This window comes from Diuraphis noxia, unplaced genomic scaffold (assembly GCF_037042655.1).
Source record: "Diuraphis noxia isolate RWA-SAM2 unplaced genomic scaffold, SU_Dnox_SAM2 contig0001, whole genome shotgun sequence".
Lineage (NCBI taxonomy): Eukaryota > Metazoa > Arthropoda > Insecta > Hemiptera > Aphididae > Diuraphis > Diuraphis noxia.
The window spans coordinates 21,372,441-21,399,215 of NW_028301711.1; the positions used below are offsets into that span (position 1 = coordinate 21,372,441).

Below are 26,775 nucleotides of genomic sequence, written 5' to 3' on the forward strand. Positions count from 1 at the left end.
ATTTATATATAATGATTAATAGGTATTGTACAGAATATAATACTATGTAGAAGATCTGACAAATTGATCATAAAAATATTTATTTAGGTCACTTAAGTAGTTTATTTTTAAATTTATTTGAAAGCTCATTGTTTTTCTGAAGTAATGTTTGTCCAGTAGTAAAAAACATTTCATATTCAAAAAGTATAAATTTTTAAAATATTTTAAGATAATTTTTGTAGAAGTACTTTTTTAAATCTAAATACATTTTTTTTTAGTAATGACTTGCCATGTTAGTGAGTTATTTAAAAAAATTGAACATTTAAAAAAATAAGCTAATTGACTTCAAATACATGTTTTTATAATATAATTATTATTAAAAACCAGATTTTAAAATCGTCTATTTTAAAGTTAAAATCAAATTAATTTTTTTTTTTAGTTTTGGTGTTAGAAAATAGAAAAATAAAATTTTATTTTAACACGTTTATCGCAGAGTCAACAAATTATATACGATATATTATATTATATAACATAATATATATATTTATGAACAATTAAAAGATATTGATTAGAACCAAAGTTGTTTCATTTTTCATCAGATCTTCTTGTTACACCCTGTATATGCTGTGTGCCTATATATGAGTTGATCAGAGCTGTTCAGTATCGACCATAGCATCATATCAGTACTATATGGGTACACACTTTAAGCTCAAATCTATCGATGATCACATGCGTAACAATAACAATAACAAAGTCAACAACAATAATAGTATTTCGTGTGATGTTTAACAATAATGTTTATGTACAGCTAGGTTGTAGTACGAACGATGAACTAATAATAATACCACGTCGAGTACCTGTGTACCTGCATAATATATATATATATATATATACAGCTAGGTATGAGCATGAGAATTTAATAGCACATATCGCTTAAATAATATAAAGGTAATTATATTTACGGATACTCCGTGAATGGGTGTTGGTGGAATTGGATGAAAGTGACTTTTTCCGGTTAGTTGAAGTGGTTGTCAGGACTGTTACAAGGGGTCGGGATTGAAAATGGTCCGTTTTTTCAGCGGAAAACCGCGACTGCATAGCGTCGGCGGTCAGACGTCTGCGATCTCAAATCGAGAGCGTCTGTGGTGCTTGTGTACATATATCGTGTATTTATGTATGTACACACGATAATATATCGGAAAATTGTTGTCGATGTTTGAATTGTTGTCTGTTGATGTTTTTGTTGTTTGTTCACATCGCAATGAATACTAGAGGAGGGAACCCATCGACTCTTCTAATATAACGTCGATCCTAGTATTCTTGAATTCCTTCATGAATAGTGAAAATAGTTTTTAAATATTTAGGCAAAAAAATAGTCCCACCCGATTACGCCCGCGTTATCTAAAATTAAATTGGGGCCAAAGGGTGGTAAGGTGGCTCTAGCCCTCTCCGAAATTTCAGGAAAATTTAATAGTGCGCTCTATTATGGTTTGTGAATGTATTACGCGTAAGACGTAACTATATATAATATTAAAACTATAATTGGTATAGATGTTATTATCATTTTTAAAAACTTTTATGAATCATCAGAATTATACATAAGAATCAGGGATGAAAATCAGAATAATTTAGATACGGGATAGGTGTGTTGGACATGCACCTGCTTACAATTTTTTTGAAGTGAACTTTTTTTCGTTTCGATATGCATACTCGTTAACACAGGGTGATTAATTTATGGTACGATTACACTATCTAAAAAATGTTTAAATAAATGTAACAATAATTTTTTGCATGGTTTGAATTACAGCATACATTTTTAATTTAATTTTTGGAAGCTGAATATTTTTTCCAGTACTTTGATGTATAAAAATCGAATTTAAGATCAGTATTCTATGAGTTACCTATAACTTATTAGTAGGTATTTAACCATAAACGAGGGGTGTAGTCGACCAACATTTTGCAAAGTAACCGCGTAACTCTCCACTAAACTTAAAATAATTTTATAATTCATAAGCTATGCATCCTAAATTCAATTTTTAGAATTAACTATATGTTATTATTCAAGAAGAAAAAACTTTAAAAAAATTTTAAGTACCTACCTATAAAAAGTATTGAAAAACATAAATATTTTTCAAATGTCAATTTTTTTACGATTAGTGACCATGTAAAAATATTTTTACAAAAACATTTATAGTTTTTTCAATAATGACAGTTTAGCTAAAAATAAATCACCTGCTATAATATTTAAAATAGATATACCACACCTAAATACCATTACAATACAATTATTGCATAGTTAAGACTGTTGAACTTGAAAGCGAACCATTTTTAAGGGATCGGATTTAGGCAATATTCTGTATTCATCATGACTCGTGAGTGATGTGTGTTTATTAGTGATTGATTATTAGTGAGTGAGAGTTTCCCGAACGCTTTATTTAATTATATATAAACTATTGCTAAGATTTTTGGAAATCCATAAAGTACATACTTGCAGTCACACGTCATTATATTTTGTGGTCAAAAAAGTTTCAATACGAGAGCAAAGAGTGGAAGAAAAATTCACATAGTGGCAAAAGCCCAATTATAGTTTTAAAAACATATTTTAGTTCCTTATTCTTTTTCTAGATTATTTAGAAAATGGATTTCCGATTTGTTTTATCAGCACACTTAGTACCAAATTATTATTTTTTTTTTTCACTTTTACTTAAGAATTTGTTAAAAAAAAATTAATGCCTACATAACACAGACAACGACAACCAACAAATTTAAATATTTTCTTTAAAATTAAAGTTGGACTTGTGGAAGTCCTCCTGCTTATTGGTCTAAATGTACGAAAAATGAGCCTATTTCAACAGCACTAAGGCCAATTCACAGCTACATCGCGTGTCGTGTCACCTAACTATGGTTACATAACTTTTAACCATCTCGATTTGAAAATTGAGCTGTAGTCAACTTTTGCAGGTATACTCGTTGTGGTAACTCGGTTACTTAACACGATAATAGGTATACCAAGAAGATAACGTCCAATCGCAATGATTTTTGACACGACACGACACACGACGTAGCTGCAGTGAATCCGACTTCAGTTGTTGTTGTTATCATTGTTATTAATTACCTGTTGTGATATTATTATCGTGAATGTCATCAGCATCTGCCTGCCAATGGACACCGCGCGCGCGAGCGGCATGTGCTACGTGTTCACCCTGTTGGCTTTCGGCGCGGCCGCGTTCGTGTTGATGCTGTTCTGTTACGTGCAGATCTACATGTCATTGAGCTACGAGACCAGACACGCGGCAAAGGGCGAGGCGTCCGTGGCCCGCAAGATATCCGTGCTGATCGGCACCAATTTCGCGTGCACCGCGCCCGTCATCTTCTTCGGCTTCACCGCGCTGCTCGGCTACCCGCTCATCGACGTCACCAAGTCGAAAATACTGCTCGTGTTCTTCTATCCCATCAACTCGTGTGCCAACCCGTTCCTCTACACCATACTCACAGCCAGTTTCAGACGCGAAGCCTTCTCGACCGTCGCCAAGTGAGCATACGCAATGTTGTGTTTAATATCACAACATTAATATTATACTTTAACTATAAAATTATACGTAGATAGTGATTATTAAAATATATTGTATATTAATCATTATTATGGTCATCATGGGAGGGGGAGGGGTAGTATGTTTTGGAAAAATTGTTTCCCCCAAAACTTGCCAAAAGTTTCTAGTGCAGTGTTTCGAATACATTGTGACGGTGTTTCCAAGTATTTGATTTTAATAGTATTAAAATGAATTTGTTTATTTTAAAACATCTTTATTGCTATGTGGTAAATCATAAATTATATTAAATACATAATTATATTTTAGCATAGGCCATTATTTCAAATTTTTCAAACAACAAAATTATTTTTTTATTTCTAAAACGAATATTGTTTTAATAGTATTTGGAACACCTTTATAATATATTTTTGAGCACGTACTACTTTGGAATATTATTTTTTTATAAGTACTCAAGTATTTCTTCAGAATATTTATTAAAAGTATTTTACTCAAATCTATTTGTTAGCCGTAGAAATTAAATATAATCGCTTAGATGTTTCACAAAAAATAAATAAAAACAACAAATTCTTATAAAATAAAAGATTATCGTATGGTATTTTTTTTTTTTAGTCCAATAGCTTGTCGAATTATCAATTTTAATTCATAATTCTGTTTAACTACATCCCTCAAAAGTATATTTATTTTTACCGGCAATGCATTAACGTAAGACACTCATTTATTTCAACTTTAAAGGATTTTTAATTTTTTTGAAAAGGATTTGTCTACATAGTTTCTAAGTCATTATTTAGTAAAAAAATTAACTAAAAATTATATTTTATTATTTTCTATCGTTATAAATATTTAATGACATCATTTATTTTTAATCTCTTATCTGAAAGCAAAATATTTTCTCGAGTTCTTGTATACACAAAAATCGAATTTTTGGCGAATATTTTATAATTTATAAGTATTGACGTGCAAGATAGAATTGTTTACAAGACATCCTCGCAAAAAGTTGACCGACTTCTCCACGCTCATCAAAACTTTGAATAATATTGTTCATTATACCAAATAAACTACTTGTCCGAAATTTGATTTTTATAAATTGAAATGCTCCAAATAATATTCTGCTTATGAATACCTAATATGAAAATAAAAATGTATGTTGTCGTCAATAACAGTAAAACCCACTTGGGCAAATAAAAATGCTTATACGATACTGCGGGAGACAAGATTTGCAGTGCTGTTGCGTTTTATTACTTTTATATATTATAAATACAATCAAGTTATTTAAGGTTAAAAAACATAATAATTATTGTTCTAAATTCGTATTTTTATACGCTTATATATAAATAAAAAAATAGACAAAAACACATTATACGTGTACCTACCGATATACCTATATTAATTGTCACTCATTCCGTCATCCTCGAATAAATATTTTTACCGAGATTTTCTCCCTCATCCAGTCATCCCTCAAAATTTTTTTCCTCTTGCACTCAGTTATTCATGTATAATTTGTCACATTTATTGAACTTTTAATATTAGGTAACAATTTTGTAGGTACTTACTTAAAACGCTTATCATACCTATATACTACGATTTATACTAATTTATTGGAAAAATATACGAGTGTACCAAAAATGGTACACGTAAATTAACGTTGTGGTTGACCTGTTTTATTTTAATATTAATGAATTCTATGTGATAGAATATCTTGGAAAACATTATTTCACTTCTAAAATACTGTGCAATATTGTACAACCATCATCAAATACGGTCCTTCTTGCTCGGTGCTCGTTTGGGGATTTATAAATATGAGACCAAACAAACCGAATTATATATAAATTGACATTAACAATGAATTGTTTACTTATACATATTATAAAAAAGTAGGTATAAAGTCGAAAATCCGTTATTATTTTGCTCCGTTATTTGCCGTCTTCGAAAACGGACAAAGTGGACAAATCCCATTTTTTTTATTAACTAACAACAGCGTGGCGACCGTCTAATTGTGTGCTTCTGTGGTACATTTTGTGCAAATGTACTTAGTATGTTTGCGTTGGAAATAACTTTTTTCCCCCTTAAAAATAAAACGTGACGTTGGTACGTATATAGAATATATTATTGTACGTCATAAAATAATATTATACAATAGGAATGAATTTTTCGAATATCAGTAGTCGGTATATATTTGATTTTGTCGTATTCGCGGATCCGTCCGCTTTATCGCAAAAAATTCGTCAAACCGGCTGCAGACCATAGTTGATAAACACGCCATATACAAAGTGATTTTTAAATCATGCACACCACAGGAAACAGTGTTCTCCTAGATAATAGGTATATTTGTTTGAATTTTGATTTTTAGAATTTTAAAATATGGGTATAGCTACTCAAAGACCATATTTTCAAAGTTTTGATACTTCTTAAGGAGTGTCCTGTGATACACAACTTGAGTTTTTCAAATGAAGACCTCCTCCCCCTCTTTTATTGCAAATTATTTATTTTATGATTTCCGTCAAAAAGTTGATGTATCTAAACCTTGTATTAAATTTTCAAGTTTTTGGTCGTCCAACATTGTTTTAACGGCACTTAAAAAAAAATAATTCTCAAAAAATTTGAAAATTTCAGTGGTCTATAAATAATTTTAAAAAAATCAAAAATTTGTGAAAATTAATCTGTATATAAATAACACTCACATAAACATTTGGTGAAAATTTGAAGTATTTGCAGTGATTAGTTTTGAATTACAACCATATAAAAAAATTGATGTGGTCGAAAACTGGTTTTGCGTAAAAATTTCCGTTTTTCTGTCATTTTTTTTTTGTTTTTCTCGATTTTTTTGTAAACTATTGGAAAATGTTTACTTTTGACCACTATAATGCACCAAGGATATTCACTTTTACATCGGAAACCACTCCCAAAGTTTAAAATTGAAGCATTATTTCGACTAGTTATGCTGTACACAGACACACAAAAAAAAACACATCATTGTAAAATCAATACATTCATCACTTCGTTCAGAATCTAAAAATATGTGAAATCTCTATCCCACCTACCTATTTGTTTCGTACAAAAAAGTCTTTTGATCCGAATATCGGTGGGGCGTATAGTAATAATAATAATAATATATTCCTATGGGAATTTTATACTGAGGATACGTATCTATTACCACTCAATCAAATTCCGACCACTGTTGTTCGACCAATTATTTACGCAAAATACAAACAAGTCGTTAGTGACTCCATTACGTGGTATAACTTTTATTGAAACTGGCGAACGCTGTACAAGACAAAAAATATAATTTTCTGAGAAATCGTGTAACTCGAAATCAGGATTCTTTGAATCGTGTGTTTTTTGCATAATACACGTCTAATTATATTATCATAAAATTAGACTTTTTCGCTATACTATTTTATTATGAATAGATTTTAGTTTTTAGAAAAATCAAAAAAAAATCCTTATGTCCCTACGTCATTTAATTCAACTCGTACATGAAAACCTTCGACGTTCTAATTTATAGTCCAGTCTGTTATATAAAAACAATCTTAACTTGTTAATAAAAAATATCTGTTTGCACTATTATTTGTTTTCTCTCTCTCTGGCTCATGGTCATAGTTGTACTTAAGAGAAATTAAAATAAAAAAATTATTTTAATCCGGCGCAGATAAATAGTCAGGCCAAAATGCGATTTTGATAAATTTTACTTATATGAATAAACATACCTTACAACACCTAAAATGACGCATCTGTAATATGAGTAAAGGTACTAGTATATTTAGGAAATATAAAAACTATTAACCCATAAATACGAATATAATAATAAATATATACTTTTTACTCGCAACAGATTTTTTTTCTATTCCAATTTATGCATACCCGCAATTTATCATAAATCAAAATAATTCTCTTCATCGTCACTGTCCTGCACTAAAATGATAGCAAAGCAAGATACATGTTTATAATAATGCCTCTATCAGCCAGTTCTTTAATTTAATTTTTTCTATCGTGCGAATAATACATATTTTTTGTCATATAATATGTTTCGCTATCACTTAAATTTGTACGAAATAAATGCGTAAAGGGTGAAACACATCTATGATATATGTTAAAAATATATGAAGATACATTTATCGTAAGTATTACATTTGTTTTGTTTTTATTTAAAAAGTCTGAAAAGTTATTTTAAATTTCCAAGATAATAACCTAACTATTGCACATTAAGTTCACAAACAGGGCTTTGGTTTCAGGCATTTTTCCGCAAGCAGCATCTTTTTTTCTTTCATTACATGTCAAAATTCACGTCTTTTGTTTATTTTTGTAACTACTTTTCTTCGTTCTACTTCTTTGGAAAGTTTTTCACTCGCAATACACAAAAAACAAACAATATAAGAAAATCGACAACACACATCATCGAGTTAGTAAAATAAATCTACCTACAAACATATTTCATTTGAATTCCTGGTGGCTGATATAATTTCTCCAAAATATGTTTTATACTATAGTGCAGTATATATAGTAAGTTTCTTTTTAATGTGCCCAAGATACAAACATTGACTTTTGTAAAAAAGCTTAAGTCATCATAGAATTCAATGAAAACAAATTATTGCTGATTTTCGATAACTACCTATAATTTTTTTATCAAACAAATCACTCACTTTTGCATGATACCATTGGTGCTGTTGCAATTTTGCATAATATATATTTAATTAAATTAATTGATTACCTAGTTTATGAGTTGATTAGCGCAAAACAAAATTATTAGCGATGGTGTTTACAACGATTTTTGGAAAATTATTACTTTTTTAAGTTTAAGTATAACGCAATAACACGCAGTACTGCAGTAGTATAGGGCATTTGAATTTTATTCAGAAATTTTTTTTAAATTAGCGTGATTCAAAAAAAAAATTCTAATTAGGATATATGATAATATTATGAATAAAATTCAAAAATTGCAACGAAAGCTTTATCAGATCAATGCAGTATAGTTTTTCGTTTTTTTTATTTTCTCTCGACTTTTATAGTAGTTTTCTCGTGACTACTCGATAGTATTGCAAGATATACCATTCTGCAGTGATAAAACGTAAGCACGAAGTATACAATAATTTGTTATTCCGCACCGAATTTTTTCAAAACAATATTAAAATCAACTAACCGTCCAGTATTATTACATCACAGCTGAGAACGTGTAGTAAACTTGCAAACTTACTATTGACAGTGACCCATAATGTTATTATTATATTAACTTCTGTACCGTAGCTAATAAAATAATGGTATCCGTGATAAAAATTATATAATACAACGTATACTCAACAATTGGTCGGTATCTTATAGGAAGGAGTTATATAAATTTCTAACATATTTTCAAATTTCTTATGTGTTCTATGATCATGTGCACTTTGATCATCATCCTTTATTCTTATTTAAAACAATCGTTGGCTCTAAGATTTTGTGTAGGTATGCAGTATAGGCAGATGGGTAGGTAGATACCTCTATATAGTAGTTGTTGGTAAATACGATTTAGCTGAATAACCGACGCGTGACGCTGTACAAATATGTACTTAACATGTATACAACGATAGTGATTAATAAATGTGAAATCGTAACCTTTATTAACACCCGTGTACAAAACATAAATCCGTCTACGTGAAAATCATGGTCATAATGTGGATAGATTAGGTGGGAAATGTATAGAACGCGTCGTAGTAGTTATGCATATATAGTATATCATAAAATAAAGTTTAATTTTTTTTATTATTTTACTGAATAAATACACATTTTTTTATCCGATTTCGCACCATATGATGCCGATTTAAAATAGCATATAACATAATATAGATAATGGATTCAGTACGGTTTTGCTGTACTTTGTTGTATTAATATTATATTATTATTGATGTTTTAAATAAAATAAATACTTCCGGTCACATACTAAACAGAACTACGATCGATACATCAAATATGAGATTATAATATTAAAGTCCGATTGAATTTATACGAATAATCTAGGGAGTGACACTGTTCTTCGAACTTGTTTGGTTTGAAATATATTAATCTGTTTAGGCGTGAAAGTACTTTTTATTGTAAACAGAATTATTTTACTGCACTGTCGTTGATCCCAAAAAATATTGTTTACTAGGGATCGGAAGTTTTGTTTATTCGTCTGTACTTTTACACTTTTATCTCCCTGTGAATGTTTCAATATGAATTTAGATATATATTCCATGATTACATAATGAATTACCAATTTTATGGTAGAAATATGTCAATCTAAAATGTACTTGAAAAGAAATAAAATCGACAACTCGTGATATATGAAAATGAAATTATAAAAAGAAAAAAAATTGGTTTTAAATTCGTATGAAATACAAATGTATTGTAAACTTATAAATAATATAAAATATGTACAAGTTTATTATGTTTAACCGAGTAAATACAACTCTCCTTCGTATTTCTAAATCATTGTACCATAATAAATTATTTATATTTTCTAAAATAATAGACAAACTAATAAGTGACCGGTGTTTAAAAAAAATGTCACTCATGATATTGCACGGCAGAGTATGCGAATTAATAAATAAATAAATAAAATATTTTTCCATGAACCATTTTAATGACTCATATATAATATAATATAATTTCATTTTTATTGAACTGTTCTTGAAAAGTTGTTAGTTTGTTACTAGTGACGTAAATTCTAATGCAAATATTTTACTCTAAACATTTTCAAAAAGTTATACGTTTTAAAAAAATGTATAATTTCACCATAATAATTTCTTATCAAATAAACCTCTTGTTATTATATTGTATATTTTAAACTAAAATCGAAACCCAAACCGTGTACTCGTATTTCTCCATTTATATATTTTATTATTATGTGATAAACATAGAAAATCCAAAATCCAAATAAATTCTTACCGGTAATAAATATGCATTTCTATCTATTGTTGAAAAATGTGTATTTTTATTTCAGTTAAAATGGTGAGTGGATCAACGTTCTGTAAACGTCAAATGTTATTATTAATTGTTTGAGTTAATTTCACAATACGTTTTATACTAACTTTATTAGTCATACTAAATTACATTGTACCTAGTTTTAACACCATACTACAGGTCAAAATTATCTATAATATGTGTTTTAATTTTAGTTCATACTCGCAGTCTCGTTGAATTCCTAGTTAAATTTAAGAAAAAACATTTAACTAACATACCAATCGCACAACCTCAAATATAAATCATGTTAAGAAAAATATAATAAAATATAATTTACAAAGAATGATGAAAATTTTCAGAAAACTTCGATTTCAATTTCAAAAAAAAAAAAAATTGTTCAAGTTTGCATGATAACGATAACAGCATGCTTGTACAATTTTAGCAGAATAGATTAATTATAGCAAACTAATGGCGTGACATTATCATCAATACATCATATTATAATAAATGTACACTTAGCTTAACTTATTTATTAAAATTTGACACGACTTTTTCTAATCAGGTCTGTGAAAAAAAACATTTGTTACTCGAATGCTTTTCGTGCCTATTTGATTATTGTCAAACAAAACACCTTTTCTCATTATGGCGTTACCGCAGTAAACCGCAATAAGTCTGTACATTATTATTTCAAGGAAATCATTGTGCTATGAAGTAAACATGTATTAAACGAAAACTGTTTTCTTTGCCTTGGGTCGTGGTCCCTTCAGTTGGATTGAGTTTAATTGACCGTTAGGTAATATTAAAAAATATATATGTATTTTGTTTAATAAACACCGTCTAGGTGTATTTAAACCATTTTATACAAAAAATATATTATTGTATGTACCCCGAAAAATTTTGTCCCACAACTTCAATCTTTAAACTTCTTTCACTCGTCTGCACTTTAAGTACTTATAATTAATTGACTACTTATTTAATATTCAATTTTTGCTTATCGAAGTAGGTACTCGGAAAAGTATTTAAATACATAATATTAAATCAATAGTATATCAGTATATGTTGTTATTCGAAGAGTAAGAAATTTAAAAACAATAATGCTAGAAATTTGAAGAAAAAAATGAAATTTTTCAAAAATATTGTCTTTCAATGACATAAAATCGAATAAAATTAAACCTTTTCAAAAAACGAAATTTCAATGGATCACACTTTTGTATGACAAAAAAAAAAAGAAAAAAAATGGCATACTTTGACGGGTCTATTGCGAAATATAATATTTTTCTCATTGCCCACTAACACCGTGTAAGACAAGATACCACATCGTTTGGTAGTGCTGCTCCGATTGTCTGAACAACTGTTTGACTATTAGTTTAAACATATTTCGTCAGCTGTTAGGCCTCGAGCGGGATCGGTGATGACGTAGAATCAACAACAACAAAGGCAATTATTATAATAATAACAATAACAATAACAATAATTGTTTTGATATGTACTGAAAACGCCTAAGGTTCTTGCAATAGCCATTTTCGGGAGGAGGTGAAGTAGGGCTCGATGGTACACTTGAAGTTAACGGCATCATGGTAGTATGGTGAAATGCGACCGCTGTGGTCAACGGACGGTGGAATCGGTTATGATAATATGCACGTTCGTCGACTAAAGCGTTTTCTGAATAGAGCAAATTACACTCGAGAAATGAGTGCGTAAAGCTCGTTCTCCACGCGCACTAGAAATAATAATATATATATATATATATATATTTTTACAGGCATTATGTTATAAATTTAAGCATTTATAGGCATACGGTATAATATAGTGATACTATACGTGTATCCGTTGTTTTCGGTCTTTGAAGATTTAGGCATCTGAAGCGTATTATTTTTAGTGTGATCACACAGTTTCGGGAAACCAAACGATTTCCGCTTTTATGTTGTCGTCGCGTCGTACAAGGAAGTTTAGACGATCGGTTTTTGTTTGATGTGCTCGGTACGTCAACACTCGCGAATCTATTTATATATAATATGTTCTATAATATTATGACTCAGCACACATAAACGTCTATGGTTATGGGTTTTCGGGTTTAATAATATAGGTCATCGTGGTGCTTCAAAATATTGCTCTGTTTTTTTTTTCTTCATATGGGCGACGGAAAACATTATTTATGAAAACATGTCGGTTATAAAAGCTCGCCGGTAACAGGTTAGGTTAATCACGGTAATTAGTTTGTTCAGTACTTATTATAAGTACACTATCAAGTTTAGCACAGTATTTAAGCTGAGGATTTAAAGCTTAGGGTATGTATTTTAATCGAAATCTTATAGTTTTTGTTTGTCAATCTAAATTACAATTCCTTATAAATAAATAGAACGATATAGTTACCTATAGTTATTCCATTCCCAAGTTGATAAAATATTTCCATGATACTTAAGAACATAGACCGATGATAATAAATGCATCATAGCTATTATACATAAATTATTATTTTGATATTTTGATAAACCTACTAATAGAATACCGTAAAAAATCACTCACGACATCCATGTACCTATATTGCCTATTCATAACGCCGTGTTGTAGCGCTTTTATGAAATCAACATTAAAACTAAAAGAATGAAATTTCGAGAGGTTATTAAAACGTTTGGACTACGACGTATGACTCCCTCTTTATAAAATTAACACATCTAGGCATTCTACGTTTTATGAGTTACCATTTGGCATCTCTCCGTATATTTACTATTCTCACTTAACGTAGTCCTACACACTGCACATGACCATCGATTATATCATATTATAAAACATGCATCTAAGGTGTACCAAACATTTCTTTTTTTACCCGAAAAAAACCAAAACCAAAATTAGACTAATCAACTAATTATTTATGAACTATACTATTCAATTATTACACAATAATCCGCAAAAGGTCATGAGTATATAAATATATTATTAATAGTTTTATTTTGTATATTTTGAACAAAATATTTTTTTTCGACATTTTTGACATTTTTTTCAAGAAATCACTGTATATAAATATTAAGATGCTAATGATTAGCTCATAAATAGTCTAAATATATATTTCGAAGAATATTACATAGGTACAACACAATAAGCATTTTGTGGAAATTTCACGAGCAATTTCAGTTATTCCTTTTTGAGAATTACCAGAAAATAATCAAAATCAACTTTGTCAAATACTTCTGCAGGTGTTGCGTAAATATTTTCATATTCTTGATTTTTCTCAATTATGTTAAGAAAAGTAAAGGATAACCTAACTTATCTATATAATATGATAGATATAGCGGAAAGAACTGACGTGATAAAATAATTAATGCTAGTTAAATGAAAAACAAAAATTGTGAAAATCATATTCATAATAAATCATTTCAGAATTATATTCATGCCAGAAAATTAATTAAGTATTAAATTTCATGAAATAATATTTTGAAAAAGTTACTTACTCCAAAGTTAACTACTTGACTTGGATGAATTACTATTAAAATTTTTCTTATAATCAAGTCTACAAATTAGAAATTTTAAAATTTTAATTTTCAGATTCAATATGCGAAAAAATGTATTCTATAATTAACATAATATAGTAGGTACATAAGTGTTTATAAATCATATTATATAAAAAAAAAAACAAACATTATGACAAAAGTTATTACGTATATTAATTGAGCTGATTAAAAGAGCTGTTACACTCTGTATTGTATATTGCCCCCCGTCTCGGATCTTTGCATTATTAATGTCATTATAAATTACATTTTCAAAACCGGCTAGACGTCGAATACGCATTATGTAGGTGTGTTGTTCCATATCCGATACCTCGCAAATACCTCGAATCCACATTCTCCGAAAGTGCTGGAAGACCGCACTCGTGATCGACTGCAGTTGCTGTTCAAGTAGGCGAATCGGGTCTATAGATTATATAATACACAGCCATTATACTGCTATTGTGTTCACCTACGCACAATTGCACAGCTCTGCGCAGCGGTGACGTTATTATAAGTCAATAAGTGGTCTGCTTCATCGGAATCGGACACATATAAATCTTGTAAAAAATATTTCCTTAAAACGATTAGATCACTGCAGATACTTCTGTTGATACTATTTTTGAAAACTATTTAATATGTGTATTTGAACATTTGGTTAAAAAAAAAAACTTATTTGAGTAGAAATAAAAATACTTAAAAATAGATATATCTATTTATAGATATTTTCAAATAAGTACAAATATAAATTTTTAATCTTTAAAGAAAATCTTTTAATCACCTTAAACCAACTGAATCGATTTTCGTGTTGTACCTAGGTACGTAAATTTTATCGAGCGCATTTACAATATATCATTTAGTAGAACTTCAAAGAACTTTTTGGTTGAATGGTATAATAATTTATGGTAGAGAAAATGTGTAATTATAATATATAGATATTCTCGATTTTTGTTGTTTATTTTATTTACTTAAAATTAAAATAGAAGATCTATAAACTAAAAAAAAAATTTAAAGTGTTTAATTTTAAATACTTTGTTTTCTTCAAAAGTATTTAAATTACTTATTTGAGTAGGAACTTAAAAAATATTTTAATACTTTTAATCGAGTACTTTAGAACACTGAATATTAAGATAGTATATTTTATCGTCTACAAAAAGATTATTTCGATTACAAGCCACCCATTTTTTCAAAAATATAAATAACTGAAGAATACTAATAACTGAAGAATTTTCTGAGAATTTCAATTTTTAACAATAAAAGAAAAAAAAAGATGTTCATATGTATTTTCAAAAAAAGATGAGTGTAGTCGAAGAGTATGGCTAAGCTACCTAGTTGAAAAAATTATAATCGGTACTACGTGAAACTTTTGAATTTTGTTTTCAGTATTGAATCTTAACAATTCCTTTGTATTTAACATTTCTGTAAACGGCTTTCTTTCTGATGTCATTTAATGACAGTTTTGAATTTGGAAAACCGATTCATCTTAAAAACCAGCTGTACCGCCGCGTTCAATTCATATTTGCACCTTACTACCTCGCGGTTGTTCAAAAATAAATAAGTTTCTGATGACAATTTTAGTTGAACATTTGCACGATGGTTACGATCAATTCGGAGACGTGTTCACAATAACTTCTACAACTGTAGTAGAACTTCAATATTGTTGTACGCCCCATAAACCATTCATCTATATAAAACATTTCAAATGTATCAATCGATTTTGTACAGATCTATACCAAAAAATTTTTTTCTACAACAAAATAAAAACGGCTGTTTGGCCAGCGCTAGGTATGGCATTATAGTTCCGTATTGTTTACAAAGGTACAATAGCGAATCATGTGAAGGATGGTTTTTTGAGCATGCTCGAACCCATTTTTTGTTTTAATAGTACATATTTTATTCAAATTCTGATTTTTTAAATTTTTAAGTAGACTTAAAGACCACGTTTTCAAATTTCTGATATTTTTTGTACTACTTAAAAAATATACTGAGGCGATATCAACTTCTATTTTTCAAATGAAAAGCCCCTTTTTTTACTGGAAATGTTTATATATCTAAATCAAATTCTAATCCGAGTTCATAAAATTTTTATACTTAGGATAATAATCCTTAAAAATGGTTTTACAAAAATAAAAATTATTAAACGTAATGTTTGATGTAATAGGTACCTACTTATTGGTTATTATACTTGAATCATTTATATCCATAAACCAATCGTAGTTACCAATTTATTTTAAATTCTCTAAGCTCTTTATCTACTTTATCTATCCATTTCCATAGACATATTATCATTAAACACTCAAAGTTGCCAAACCCAAAGACTACTAGCTTGAATTTTGATTGAGATCAATCCAAAATTCTAAATAAAAATCTGCTTATTGATAAAAAAAGGAGGTTCCTCTCTGAAAAACTGAAGTCTATATTGTCACAGCATTATCCTTATTAAATGGTACAAAAAATTCAATGATTCGAAAAATGGTCTCCAAGTGCGTTTAAAAATTTCTAAAACCCGAATTTTAACATGATATGCATAATTTAACCATAAAAATAATATGAGCATGCTTAAAAATGATCCTGTATATCATGATTATGTACTAGAATGATAACACTATTACGGCGATGACGATACGTTGATACGTATTATATTTATATTAACTGTATATTAACAATACGATAATATTCCGTTTTCATTGTTTTTGATATACCCGTGAGCGCTTTCCACCGCGAGTTCTACGACAAATTACATAATAAAACATTAGGTGTAATAATAATAATAATAATCTGAACTCTGAACGATCTTGAATCGAATTGCAGTGCACATTAAAACACAGTTGAATGATGAATCCGAGTATAGTAAAAACTAATATTGTGGAGTGGAGTGCTGCCGAGTCTTTTTAAATAACATCTTGCACGATTTTGAAGAAAGCGATTCTGACTATTCGCCTACAGTGTTTTGTTTATCTTGAAAATTCTGTTGTTTTTTTTTATCCTTTTTGAATTCGTTGTAAAACAATAAAAAAAAAGTTCTATCACTATAAGCTATCGTATAATTATCTACAAGGTACAATCAAAAATTAAGTTGAATTAAAAAAGTACTCATTTCATTGAAAATTTCTGATTTCAAACTATTTTTCGTTATAATCGTCAAATAAGTTTCTTAGTTTTTTACATTCTTAATTGAGTTCGGAAATGTCTTGTTTAAAAAATTCCCGTCCTGATCATAAAACACCTGTTGTCATTAGTTTCTATTATATATTGCTTAATTGTCCGAGTGTCATGGTGTCATCATCAGCTCATTTTTTATGAGTCCCACGAAGATTTACCCATTGCTATGTATCACGAAATAATTGAGATATCAAAATTCTGGTTTTTTAATAAGACTCACAGAGATAATAACTACAATTAATACAATTAAACAATGTTTTGGTAAATTTAAAAAATATATTTTTTCGTTTAATTATTCCAAACAAAAATAAAATAAAGATTAGCCCCTTTCTAGAGTTTATTTTTCTGAAAATATTGACGTGTCAGAATTGTATTTTCATTAATTTCCTAATTTTTGATATTGTATCTAGTTTTGAATAAATAAAATATAATTATAACTAGGCACACTGAAAGTGTTCAGCCAGCTGTACAAGAACGCATGCGGTGCGACGGGTCACATGTTTCATAACTACACTACGATTTTTAAAGAAATCACAATTTTTCTCAAAACTAAAAAAAAAAAGTTAAAAATCAAGAAATTAATGAGAATACAATTTCGAAACGTCAATACTTTCAGAAAAATAAACTCTACAAAATTGATACAAACAATTTTTTTGGAAAAAATTAAATAATTTTTATTGAAACATTAAAATAAATAAATTATAGTTCTTATCCCTGTAAGTGGTTATTACAATACCAGAATTTTGATATCTCCATTATTTTGAGAGATATCGCAATGAATAAATCCTCGAGGGACACCCTGAATAATATGATAATATGATGGTTTTTCGACTTAGAATTTTTTTTTACCTAGTCGATATAAACTTTTCGATAAACACAAAAAAAAATACAACTTGACACGTTATAATAAACAACCACTTGTACATATTAATATCGATACCACAATTGTTGAAAAAATAACGAAAGTGTAAAACATATTAGCACTTATTAGTTGTTTATTTTTACGTAAAACATTTCAATGGTTTTACCAAGGTGTTTGCGTGATGACTTCGCAGGAACATAATTAAAACAACTTCTTGTCAAAATGTATTATTATAATATTATAGGTATAAATTTTCACACTTGTTTAAACATAAATTATGTTTCATTCAATCATTTCGTGAAACGTGATAAAGGTGCATTTGACATTTTTTTTTTTTTTTTGTTCATAATAATTAAATTTCACCGAATTGTCGAGACACGCATATTAATTGCATTTTATAAAACAGAGTTGAATAACAATACACCGGTCACGAGTCAATAATCTATACCACACAACATTTTAATGACGTCGTACAGAATTGGAATATACAATCTTTATATTTAGCTGTAGACTAATACCTACGTCATCAGTAAAGAATGGTTCATGTTTTAATCAACTCGTGTACTTAACTAGTTTAATTGAGAGTTGAAATAATTTAGCTTGTCTCAGTTGATTTAAAAATAATCCATCAAGTTAAGTACATTTTTAAATTGTTCATTTATGCGTAAATATTGATATAAAATAAAAATAATATTTTAATAACACAAATATTTCTTCATACAAACTTTTTCTTGATAGAATTAAGTTGGTTATTGATATTTTTGATTAAATAAACACAATCACTCTTTATATTGTTTATATACTAATTGAAAAAATAAACAGATTCACACTTCTTAAACTGAGTTAATATTTTTTTTTTTTTATATTAACTTTTAACAGATCGATCATGAGTACTCTTACCTTAAGTTAGTTTGAGTAAATTATTTTTTGATTAGCTTGCCCACCTTTGGAACTCGTCGGGTATGACTCTAGCACTTCAGTGATGACCGGTGAAACATATTTTTTTTAAGTCATCGACAAAACTACATCTTGTAGTGCAGTGTTAAGATACTTCAGATCATTGTGTCACAAATCATGTTCAAATAATTTGCCACTCTTGTCATATTATATTAACTATTCGTTTTTAACCTACTGAGCCTTCCAAACAATAATAATATTGTAAGTAGGCTGGTGATTTGGTTAAGAACGATTTTATGTTTAGTCATTACTATTGAATAAGTACGATGTTGATTTTAAATCAGTACGATGACTTTTGGGGCAATTTAAATATCAATAATTTTACTGATTTACTGAACGTGACTGAGTTAACAAAACCCATGCCGTATTGTTGTATATACATGCGATAAGAGGGGACTAGGAATATAGTGCTATTCCATTGCATGCGTTGGGTATATACCTATCATTGAATGTTATAGGCGTTATAGCTCATATGTTGCATCAATGGCAATCGATGTTAATAAGTAACATCAATATTTATTTTGTAATAACAAAAAAAAAAAAAATTTAAAGGTTCATAGAGACAGGTTTTTGTTTTAAGCGTGGGGGGGGGGTGAGTAACTTTAATATTAATTGCACTTATCGATGAAAATATTATGTTCGTGACGTCCCTGCTAAGGTTACACATACTAAAATAGCTGCAGATGTTTACTCGGTGATTCGTTCCGAGTCGGAAAATCATTATTCAAAAAGTGATAATGTTTTTGAAAATACTTTTCGCATGGTTTTTAAGTAAACAAAGTATTTATTGCAAAATTATATTTTTACCTGATAATTTCTTATGTTTTTAATTTTTCCATTTACAATAACATACATAGTCTTCTCTGAAATCAAATCATTATTCTGAGTTTTTCGATAAAAATTTTTTTTACGCTGGTTTTTATCGTGACCATTTTTTGCAGAATGCTTTTGTTTCTTGTAGTTGTGTATAGCTACGGACACCTTGATTAAGGACGACATTTTTCATTTCGAAAACATCAGCTCATAATTAAAATAATAAAATATAGAAAATAACTCATAGGCGTGCGCACGGGTGCAGCAGAAGGTTCATATGCTGCGTCTGCCACATTTTTTGGGTCGATTGATTAGTCTATGGACCGGTCGGGGCAATTCATTATTTAATAATTTAATATAAATTATAATAATTAATAAGTAAATAAAATTGATGTGAACCATAAATAATATAATTATTTTATATTATAACTAATAAAGTCTTACAGTAATTGTAATTTGGTGTTTTCAAAAGCAGTGAACAAATGTTTCCTTAAATTTTGTAAGTGAACATTTGTTAATTGTTAAAAAAAAAAAATGATATTATTTTAACCACTTAGGTAACAATAACACTGCCTGTGTATAATATGATCAATAATTATAATTTTAACTATTCAACATTTATTTGGCCGATTGTTAAAAAATGAGCTGCTTAATTTTATATGCTGCATCTGCAATGAAAGTCTGCGCACGCCTATGAAGTAACTATAAACTATAATCATATCTACAAACGTAATGGAGTTTAAACATTCAACTCTATCAGCCATCCTAAAGAATTAATTAAGATTTAATTTACAAAAGTGAACTTAGTCAATGGGGAAAATATATAGGAGCTATCACGCCCACTCTCATCATCAAAGTTGGTCTTTTCCAACTACATCTTAGTTATCGCTTATTGTTTTCTTCTTATTTTTGTCTCGCCAATAAGATTATAGCGCTTTTTTTTAATTATAGCTTAATCATTTATTTATACAACTTCAAAAAATCCAATAGAGGTAAAAAATATACCTACCGTTCGATGTAAAATTTTCTTCTCTATGCAATGGTAATATTTTTAGTATCATTACTTCAGCGCCAGCATAATAAAGTCTATTTGAAAATATACATGAATGTGACAGCCCGCGGTCACATGGCGTATAGCTAATAGGGTAGCGTGGCAGCCGGCGACCACATTTTTGGTGTCATCACCAGTATAGCCAAATGACCGCTGGCGGGCATGTGGCGGTCAACGTGTTAAATATTACCGTTACGAGACGCTACACATTGTTTCAGTATTGTCAAAATGATCGACTTAAATCACGTCTGTATATGATCTCAGACTGATTTTGCAGTTTCATTTATACAATTTCAGCCGATCGTTTTTCGTGCATAGCCATAATATTTTACAGAGTTATTCGCCATACATACTACTCCCATTTTTCCTTCAACAATTAAATTATTTGAATTTTGATTTTCGTAATTTTTAAATATACTCAGAGACCATTTTTTTTTTTAAATTCGAATTAAAGATCTTGAATTTGTTCGTAGTATTTAAGAAGTGTGTTCGTTGGTGACACAAACTATTGTGTTTAGAATGACTTGTTCAAACAACTGTCAAGTGGTTTATATTTATAATTCCAATACATTTTCTTTGCTGATATACGTTTTTATTAAAATGTTTTTAGAAAAACATGAATATGCGAATAATAATAATATGTTTATCACCGATTAATGAATAATTGATGAAAGATGATCGCATTTGTGAAAAAACGAAGCAGAATGAAAAGAAATATCAATATATATTATAGGTACTTATAGGTATTATTATTCGAATTTCTCGAATGTAGACGTGCTCACGTATCGATTCCACGTGTAATTTATCCAGAAATTTAGGACAGTCCATCTCGAGTAATCCGATAGGTCTATCGCATACATATACACATACATATTACAGTATTCTAATACAATAATATGCCAGTTCCTCATTGTATTATATAACAATAGAATATCTTTGCAATTTAGGTTTGAGGTTTCGTTTCGTATAAGTGACGTACCTATCTATTCGGGCGTCACCGTTTTCGGCCAAAATGTACCCTTCCGTTTGTTTTCGGCCAGTGTCACTTTTTGGCCAACACTTACCCTACTCTTTTCGGCCACTGTCACTTTTCGGCCAAAACTTAACGTTTACTTTTCGGCCAGCACAGTTTTCTTTAAAATTTACAATTTATGAGTTATGATTGTATTTGAAAACTTATAATTTTCAAAAATTAATAAACATTTTCCCCGGTTACTTTCAATGAATTCAGCCATTATAAATTATTTTTTTGTTTTTAAATTTTAATTTAAAAAATGTCTATCACAACTCGATAGGTACTAAAAAGTATAGGTACGTATGCTAGAACACTTTTATACTGAGTGTTTATAATTGTTTCATACAATGTGTATGTGTGTGTGTGGTGTTAAATTGATGTCCTACGATAACATATAATTAGTTTTCCATAATGTAATATAATATTATATATATTAGATAAGATGGAAACGATAAGGTACAACATTTTGGCATTACTATACATTGCCTATATACTTTAGACACATCATTATAAGTTATAATTGATTGGATAGCGTTTTACATTGTATTATATCAAACAAGAAATAACGCTGGTTTATCTTTACTTCCAAAAAACCAACTATAAACGAAATTAAACTTACATTGAAGAGTGAGGACTATAAAAATAGTAAAATTTGTCAAACAAAGATTAATTTTTATTTAACAAATGTAATAATTTGTTCAGTTGTTAAAATTGTAAATTTTAAAGAAAACTGTGCTGGCCGAAAAGTAAACGTTAAGTTTTGGCCGAAAAGTGACACTGGCCGAAAACGGAAGGGTACATTTTGGCCGAAAAGGGGGCCGCCCATCTATTCGAGTTTATCGGTCCCAAACGTTAAAAAAAGTGCACTTTATTGGGTAACATGTTTTATCCAAACAATTTTTAATGTGTAGGACCGATAAACTCGAATAGATACGTCACTTTTACGAACCGAAACCTCAAACCTAAATTGCAAAGATATTATATTGTTATATAATACAAGGAACTGGTATATTGTGTTAGAATACTGTAATATAAATGTGTACCTATAGAACTATCGGATTACTCGAGATGGACTGTCCTAAATTTCTGGATAAATTACAAGTGGAATCGATACGTGAGTACCTACGTCTACATTCAAGAAATTCGAATAATAGTATAATATATATTGATGTTTCTCTTCATTCTAATTCGTCTTTTATCTATTTTCACGAATACGCAATCATCTTTCCTCAATTCATTAATCGGCGGGATTTTTATGGTCAAAGCATTTTTAATTTTGAAAATTGCAGCCCATACAAGTCCAAAAAGTTGTTATTATTACTCTACGAGATGAATATCCCACGGCTTCGACAATGTGCAATAATTTTTTAGGTTTGTATGTCGGTTTGAATGTATGTCAGTTTTAGTGTACCTCAATTCGTGGACAAATGGTCGTCACAACTACTTAGCTCTGTGAAATGATTTGACCTAGATGGGCGACGTTTTTAAATTCTACAGTAGAGTCACGGTAATCCGACTAGATAGCACCGAACTCTATCCGGATTATCGAAAACCCGGATTAAACGGAATGACGTCTTTTTTTAAACTTCCTTAAAATATTTTTAAAAAAACACCTTATACACTTATACAAAATCAAAATTATTATTAATTTACATTATACGGTGTTATTGTTATCATTATTATTCTGAATTATACTATACAATCAACATTGATATACATAATTTATAATTATATATTACTTCGGTAATAAAGTACGAAGTATATATAGTGGATTAGCATAACTCTACTGTACTTACCCTCAAACTAGCGGTTTCCAAACTTTTTTCCACGGTGACTTTTTTTGGACCAAACAAAGCCACGGTGTCCTGCCATGAATACCATGAAAGACAAGACAAAAACAATACTCGTTAATAATTAATGTTTGAAAAAAAAATCCTATACATTTTAGATTATCATTATTATTGTGAGCCGTAGACTACCACGCCCTTAGAAAATGCTCGTAGTGCACCACTACGGTGCACTGTAGCTCAGGAACCGCTGCAGTCAAACAGTGTAAAATGTCCTGCCATGTCAAAAATAATCTGTAAGATTTTCGTAAAATTCAATCTAGTGGCTTATGAGTATATAAGTTGTGTAACACACACATTTGGTTTCAAGAAAATAGAATTTCTTTATTCTAGGATTTAAGCGGCGCGACAATTGTATGCTTGGTTATAGGTTATTGGTTAGATCTGATCCTGATCTACCCGATTAACCTTATGGTAATCATTTACGTATTATAAAAAAAAAAAAATGTTTTCAATTTCTTAAGCCGGTCCTTATTCGAACACTCATTTAAAACGCAAATATCGGAAAATTCTTTCTTATTGGCTATTGAATATCTATAAGTCATCAGAGGAACCGTTTTTACAATTTTCAAGTTCACACGTTCAGTAGTTTTTTGGAAGTGACGATGAATGAGTGAGTGAGTGAGCAAGTGATATTTAGAAAGGTATACTATACTATATTATGAGAACAATTTTGTTATTTCATCACAAATTACCCACAGTAATTATTTCGAGCCTTTGTTCGTCTATTTATATGTGAACCGTTAACCGTCATAGGTTTGATATAATTTATACTGTTTTTAAATATTCTTCTTTCTGGCGTAACCATGTCTACCAATAATGTCTTGCTTTTGACATGAAATCGCGAACAATATATCCAACCAATCTGTTCTGACAGGAGACGCCAAATCCTTCGTGCAAGTACGAATGGGTAATCATATTCCACCACAGCACAAAGTTTTGTTCTCTACCCAAGAAGAACAATATTATATACAGTCGACCTAACCTAACCGTCAGTGGTGAACACGTTACATTATGATTATAATATTATACGTATGATATCACATAATTATACAACAACACAGTTTCTGTAGTTGTTGTGTAGGCACATTGATTGACGTGTTTGCAGATGCAGTTACATTATATGTATTATATGTACATATCATACTGCAGCAGTGCTTCAAAAATAAATTAAACATTTATTTTTTTAAAATGAAATTAAAATTTAAAATTACATATTATGAAAAATTATTCGTGGTCGCTCACCGTAAAAGTCTCCAGAACTCGTATGGAACTCTCGCCCAAAAACTGAATGATCAGTTTTGTGTAGTACCCAAATAAAACTATTAAATTAAATTTTAATTACCAACTCAAAAGTGTAATTTTTAATAATCCTGAAAAAAGTACGCCAACGATGTAGGTATTTTAAACAATTTTAAAATTGTTTTGACTTTTATTTTTATCACCTAAAATAGATATGAAAAAAAATGAGTACCTATTTTAAAGTTCCACCAATAATGCTACGACATAAAATAAACGCTATATAAAATTAACATAAAACATGAAAAAATCTATTTGGATGATTTATCAAAAGATATTTGAAAAATTATCTATAAATACATTTATGAAATATTTGTGTTTGGACTCAAATGCTTTTTTTCACGCCTTTTAAATATTTTTCAAAGTAAATTTTCCCTATTTATACCTGAATACTTTTAAAAAGTATCTTTCACAAGACCGTGATGAATGTGTATATTATTATAGTGGAATAGTGTAAATAATAATAATAATACATTTATATAAAGTAAGTCAAATTTTCGATAGCTCGAATTTTTTTCAGCCCCAACCGAATCGAATTATCGACGTTCCACTGTAATAATAAATTATACATTTGTATAATATACGCACATATATTGCAAGACGTATTTTTTTTTTATTTTTTTTTTTATTTATTATTCTTCTTTGGGAAATTATAGGTGAAAAATGTATTACGTGCTATTGTATTAATACCTCTTAGCTAAAAAAATCATATTATTATAACGTAGCACTTTATTTATTTTATAATCACATATTAGATATGCAAGACTTGCACGTTATACAAGCATTGTGTTCGTGTTAATTATTATTATTATGTTTATTTATACCTTTTTCTGTTTTGATTCTGTTTTTTTCCAATCCAACATATAGGTTTGGCCTTTGTTTGGAGAATGAGAAAGAGTACAAAGTGATTTATTCAACACAAACCAACAACACCCAACGTTTAACGCCGGTGCACAGACACACTTTGTCACTGACGTTGCCACAGCCTTGAATGCGAAAAACATTCGACAAAATCTACTATTATTTTTATTATTATTAATTTTTTTTTTTTTTTTATCACATTATTATTATTATTTTTTTTTATTATTATTATTATTTACAGTTGCCATAATATCATAATATTATTATTTTTATTTTTATTATTTTTATTATTATTATTATTATTATTATTATTATTATTATTATATAGCTTATTATACTGTACTGATCATCACCGATTTCACTGTCGGCAAAGGTGATAATAATACTATAATTTATAATATTGTGCAATAAACGGGCGACTATCGATCTGCAGAGCCTTCTCGGCCGGAGATCATTTATGCTACTACTCGAAACGCGTAATCTGAACCGAATAAAATCTCTATCATAAACATGCCATTATTAATATTATCAATAATAATATAAATCAGTACACCGCAATGCACTCCTTCGGCGCTTATTTAAGTTTCCAGTTTTTTCGCGCGCATAAAATTAGCTTCAATAATATTATTATGTTATGATTTGATGGAGCCAAGTCTCTGGGAAATTAGGTTATCCGGTGGCTTCTTCTTTTTTCAGTGCACTCCATCAAAACCTTGGCACATTTTTATTATTACTATCGATTTCTCGCCACTTCTATTTTTCCGTTTTCCATCAATTATGACTTCATATAAATATAAGTACTGAAATATTTTACTCTGCACTTCAACATAGCTCCATTAGATCTGCTTCTCCCCGTCCAAACGGTCTGACTCTGAATTTTGTTTTTCTCTCTTTCTCTTTCTCTCTCTCGACAAATCTTGCTATGTGCAGAATTTATATTACCGGGATTCCAAAAAAAAAAAAACAAAAACAAAAGACAAAACG

General features: G+C 29.2%; 1 protein-coding gene across 3 annotated transcripts in view; it reads left to right on the forward strand.

Moving 5' to 3' along the window:
* The window catches only part of LOC107166703 (lutropin-choriogonadotropic hormone receptor-like), a 74,653-nt gene that overhangs the window by 40,881 nt on the left and 6,997 nt on the right, over positions 1–26,775 (forward strand). For 2 of the 3 annotated variants that reach the window (XM_089216062.1, XM_089216065.1), the window contains exons 15-16: positions 3,128–3,511; positions 25,798–26,219. In XM_089216062.1, coding sequence (XP_089072188.1) covers positions 3,128–3,511; positions 25,798–25,921 — 508 coding nt within the window. In that variant the 3' untranslated portion in view covers positions 25,922–26,219. Of the gene's footprint in view, positions 1–3,127; positions 3,512–25,797; positions 26,220–26,775 lie in introns of those variants that run through there. The other variant, XM_089216064.1, reaches the window with a different exon arrangement.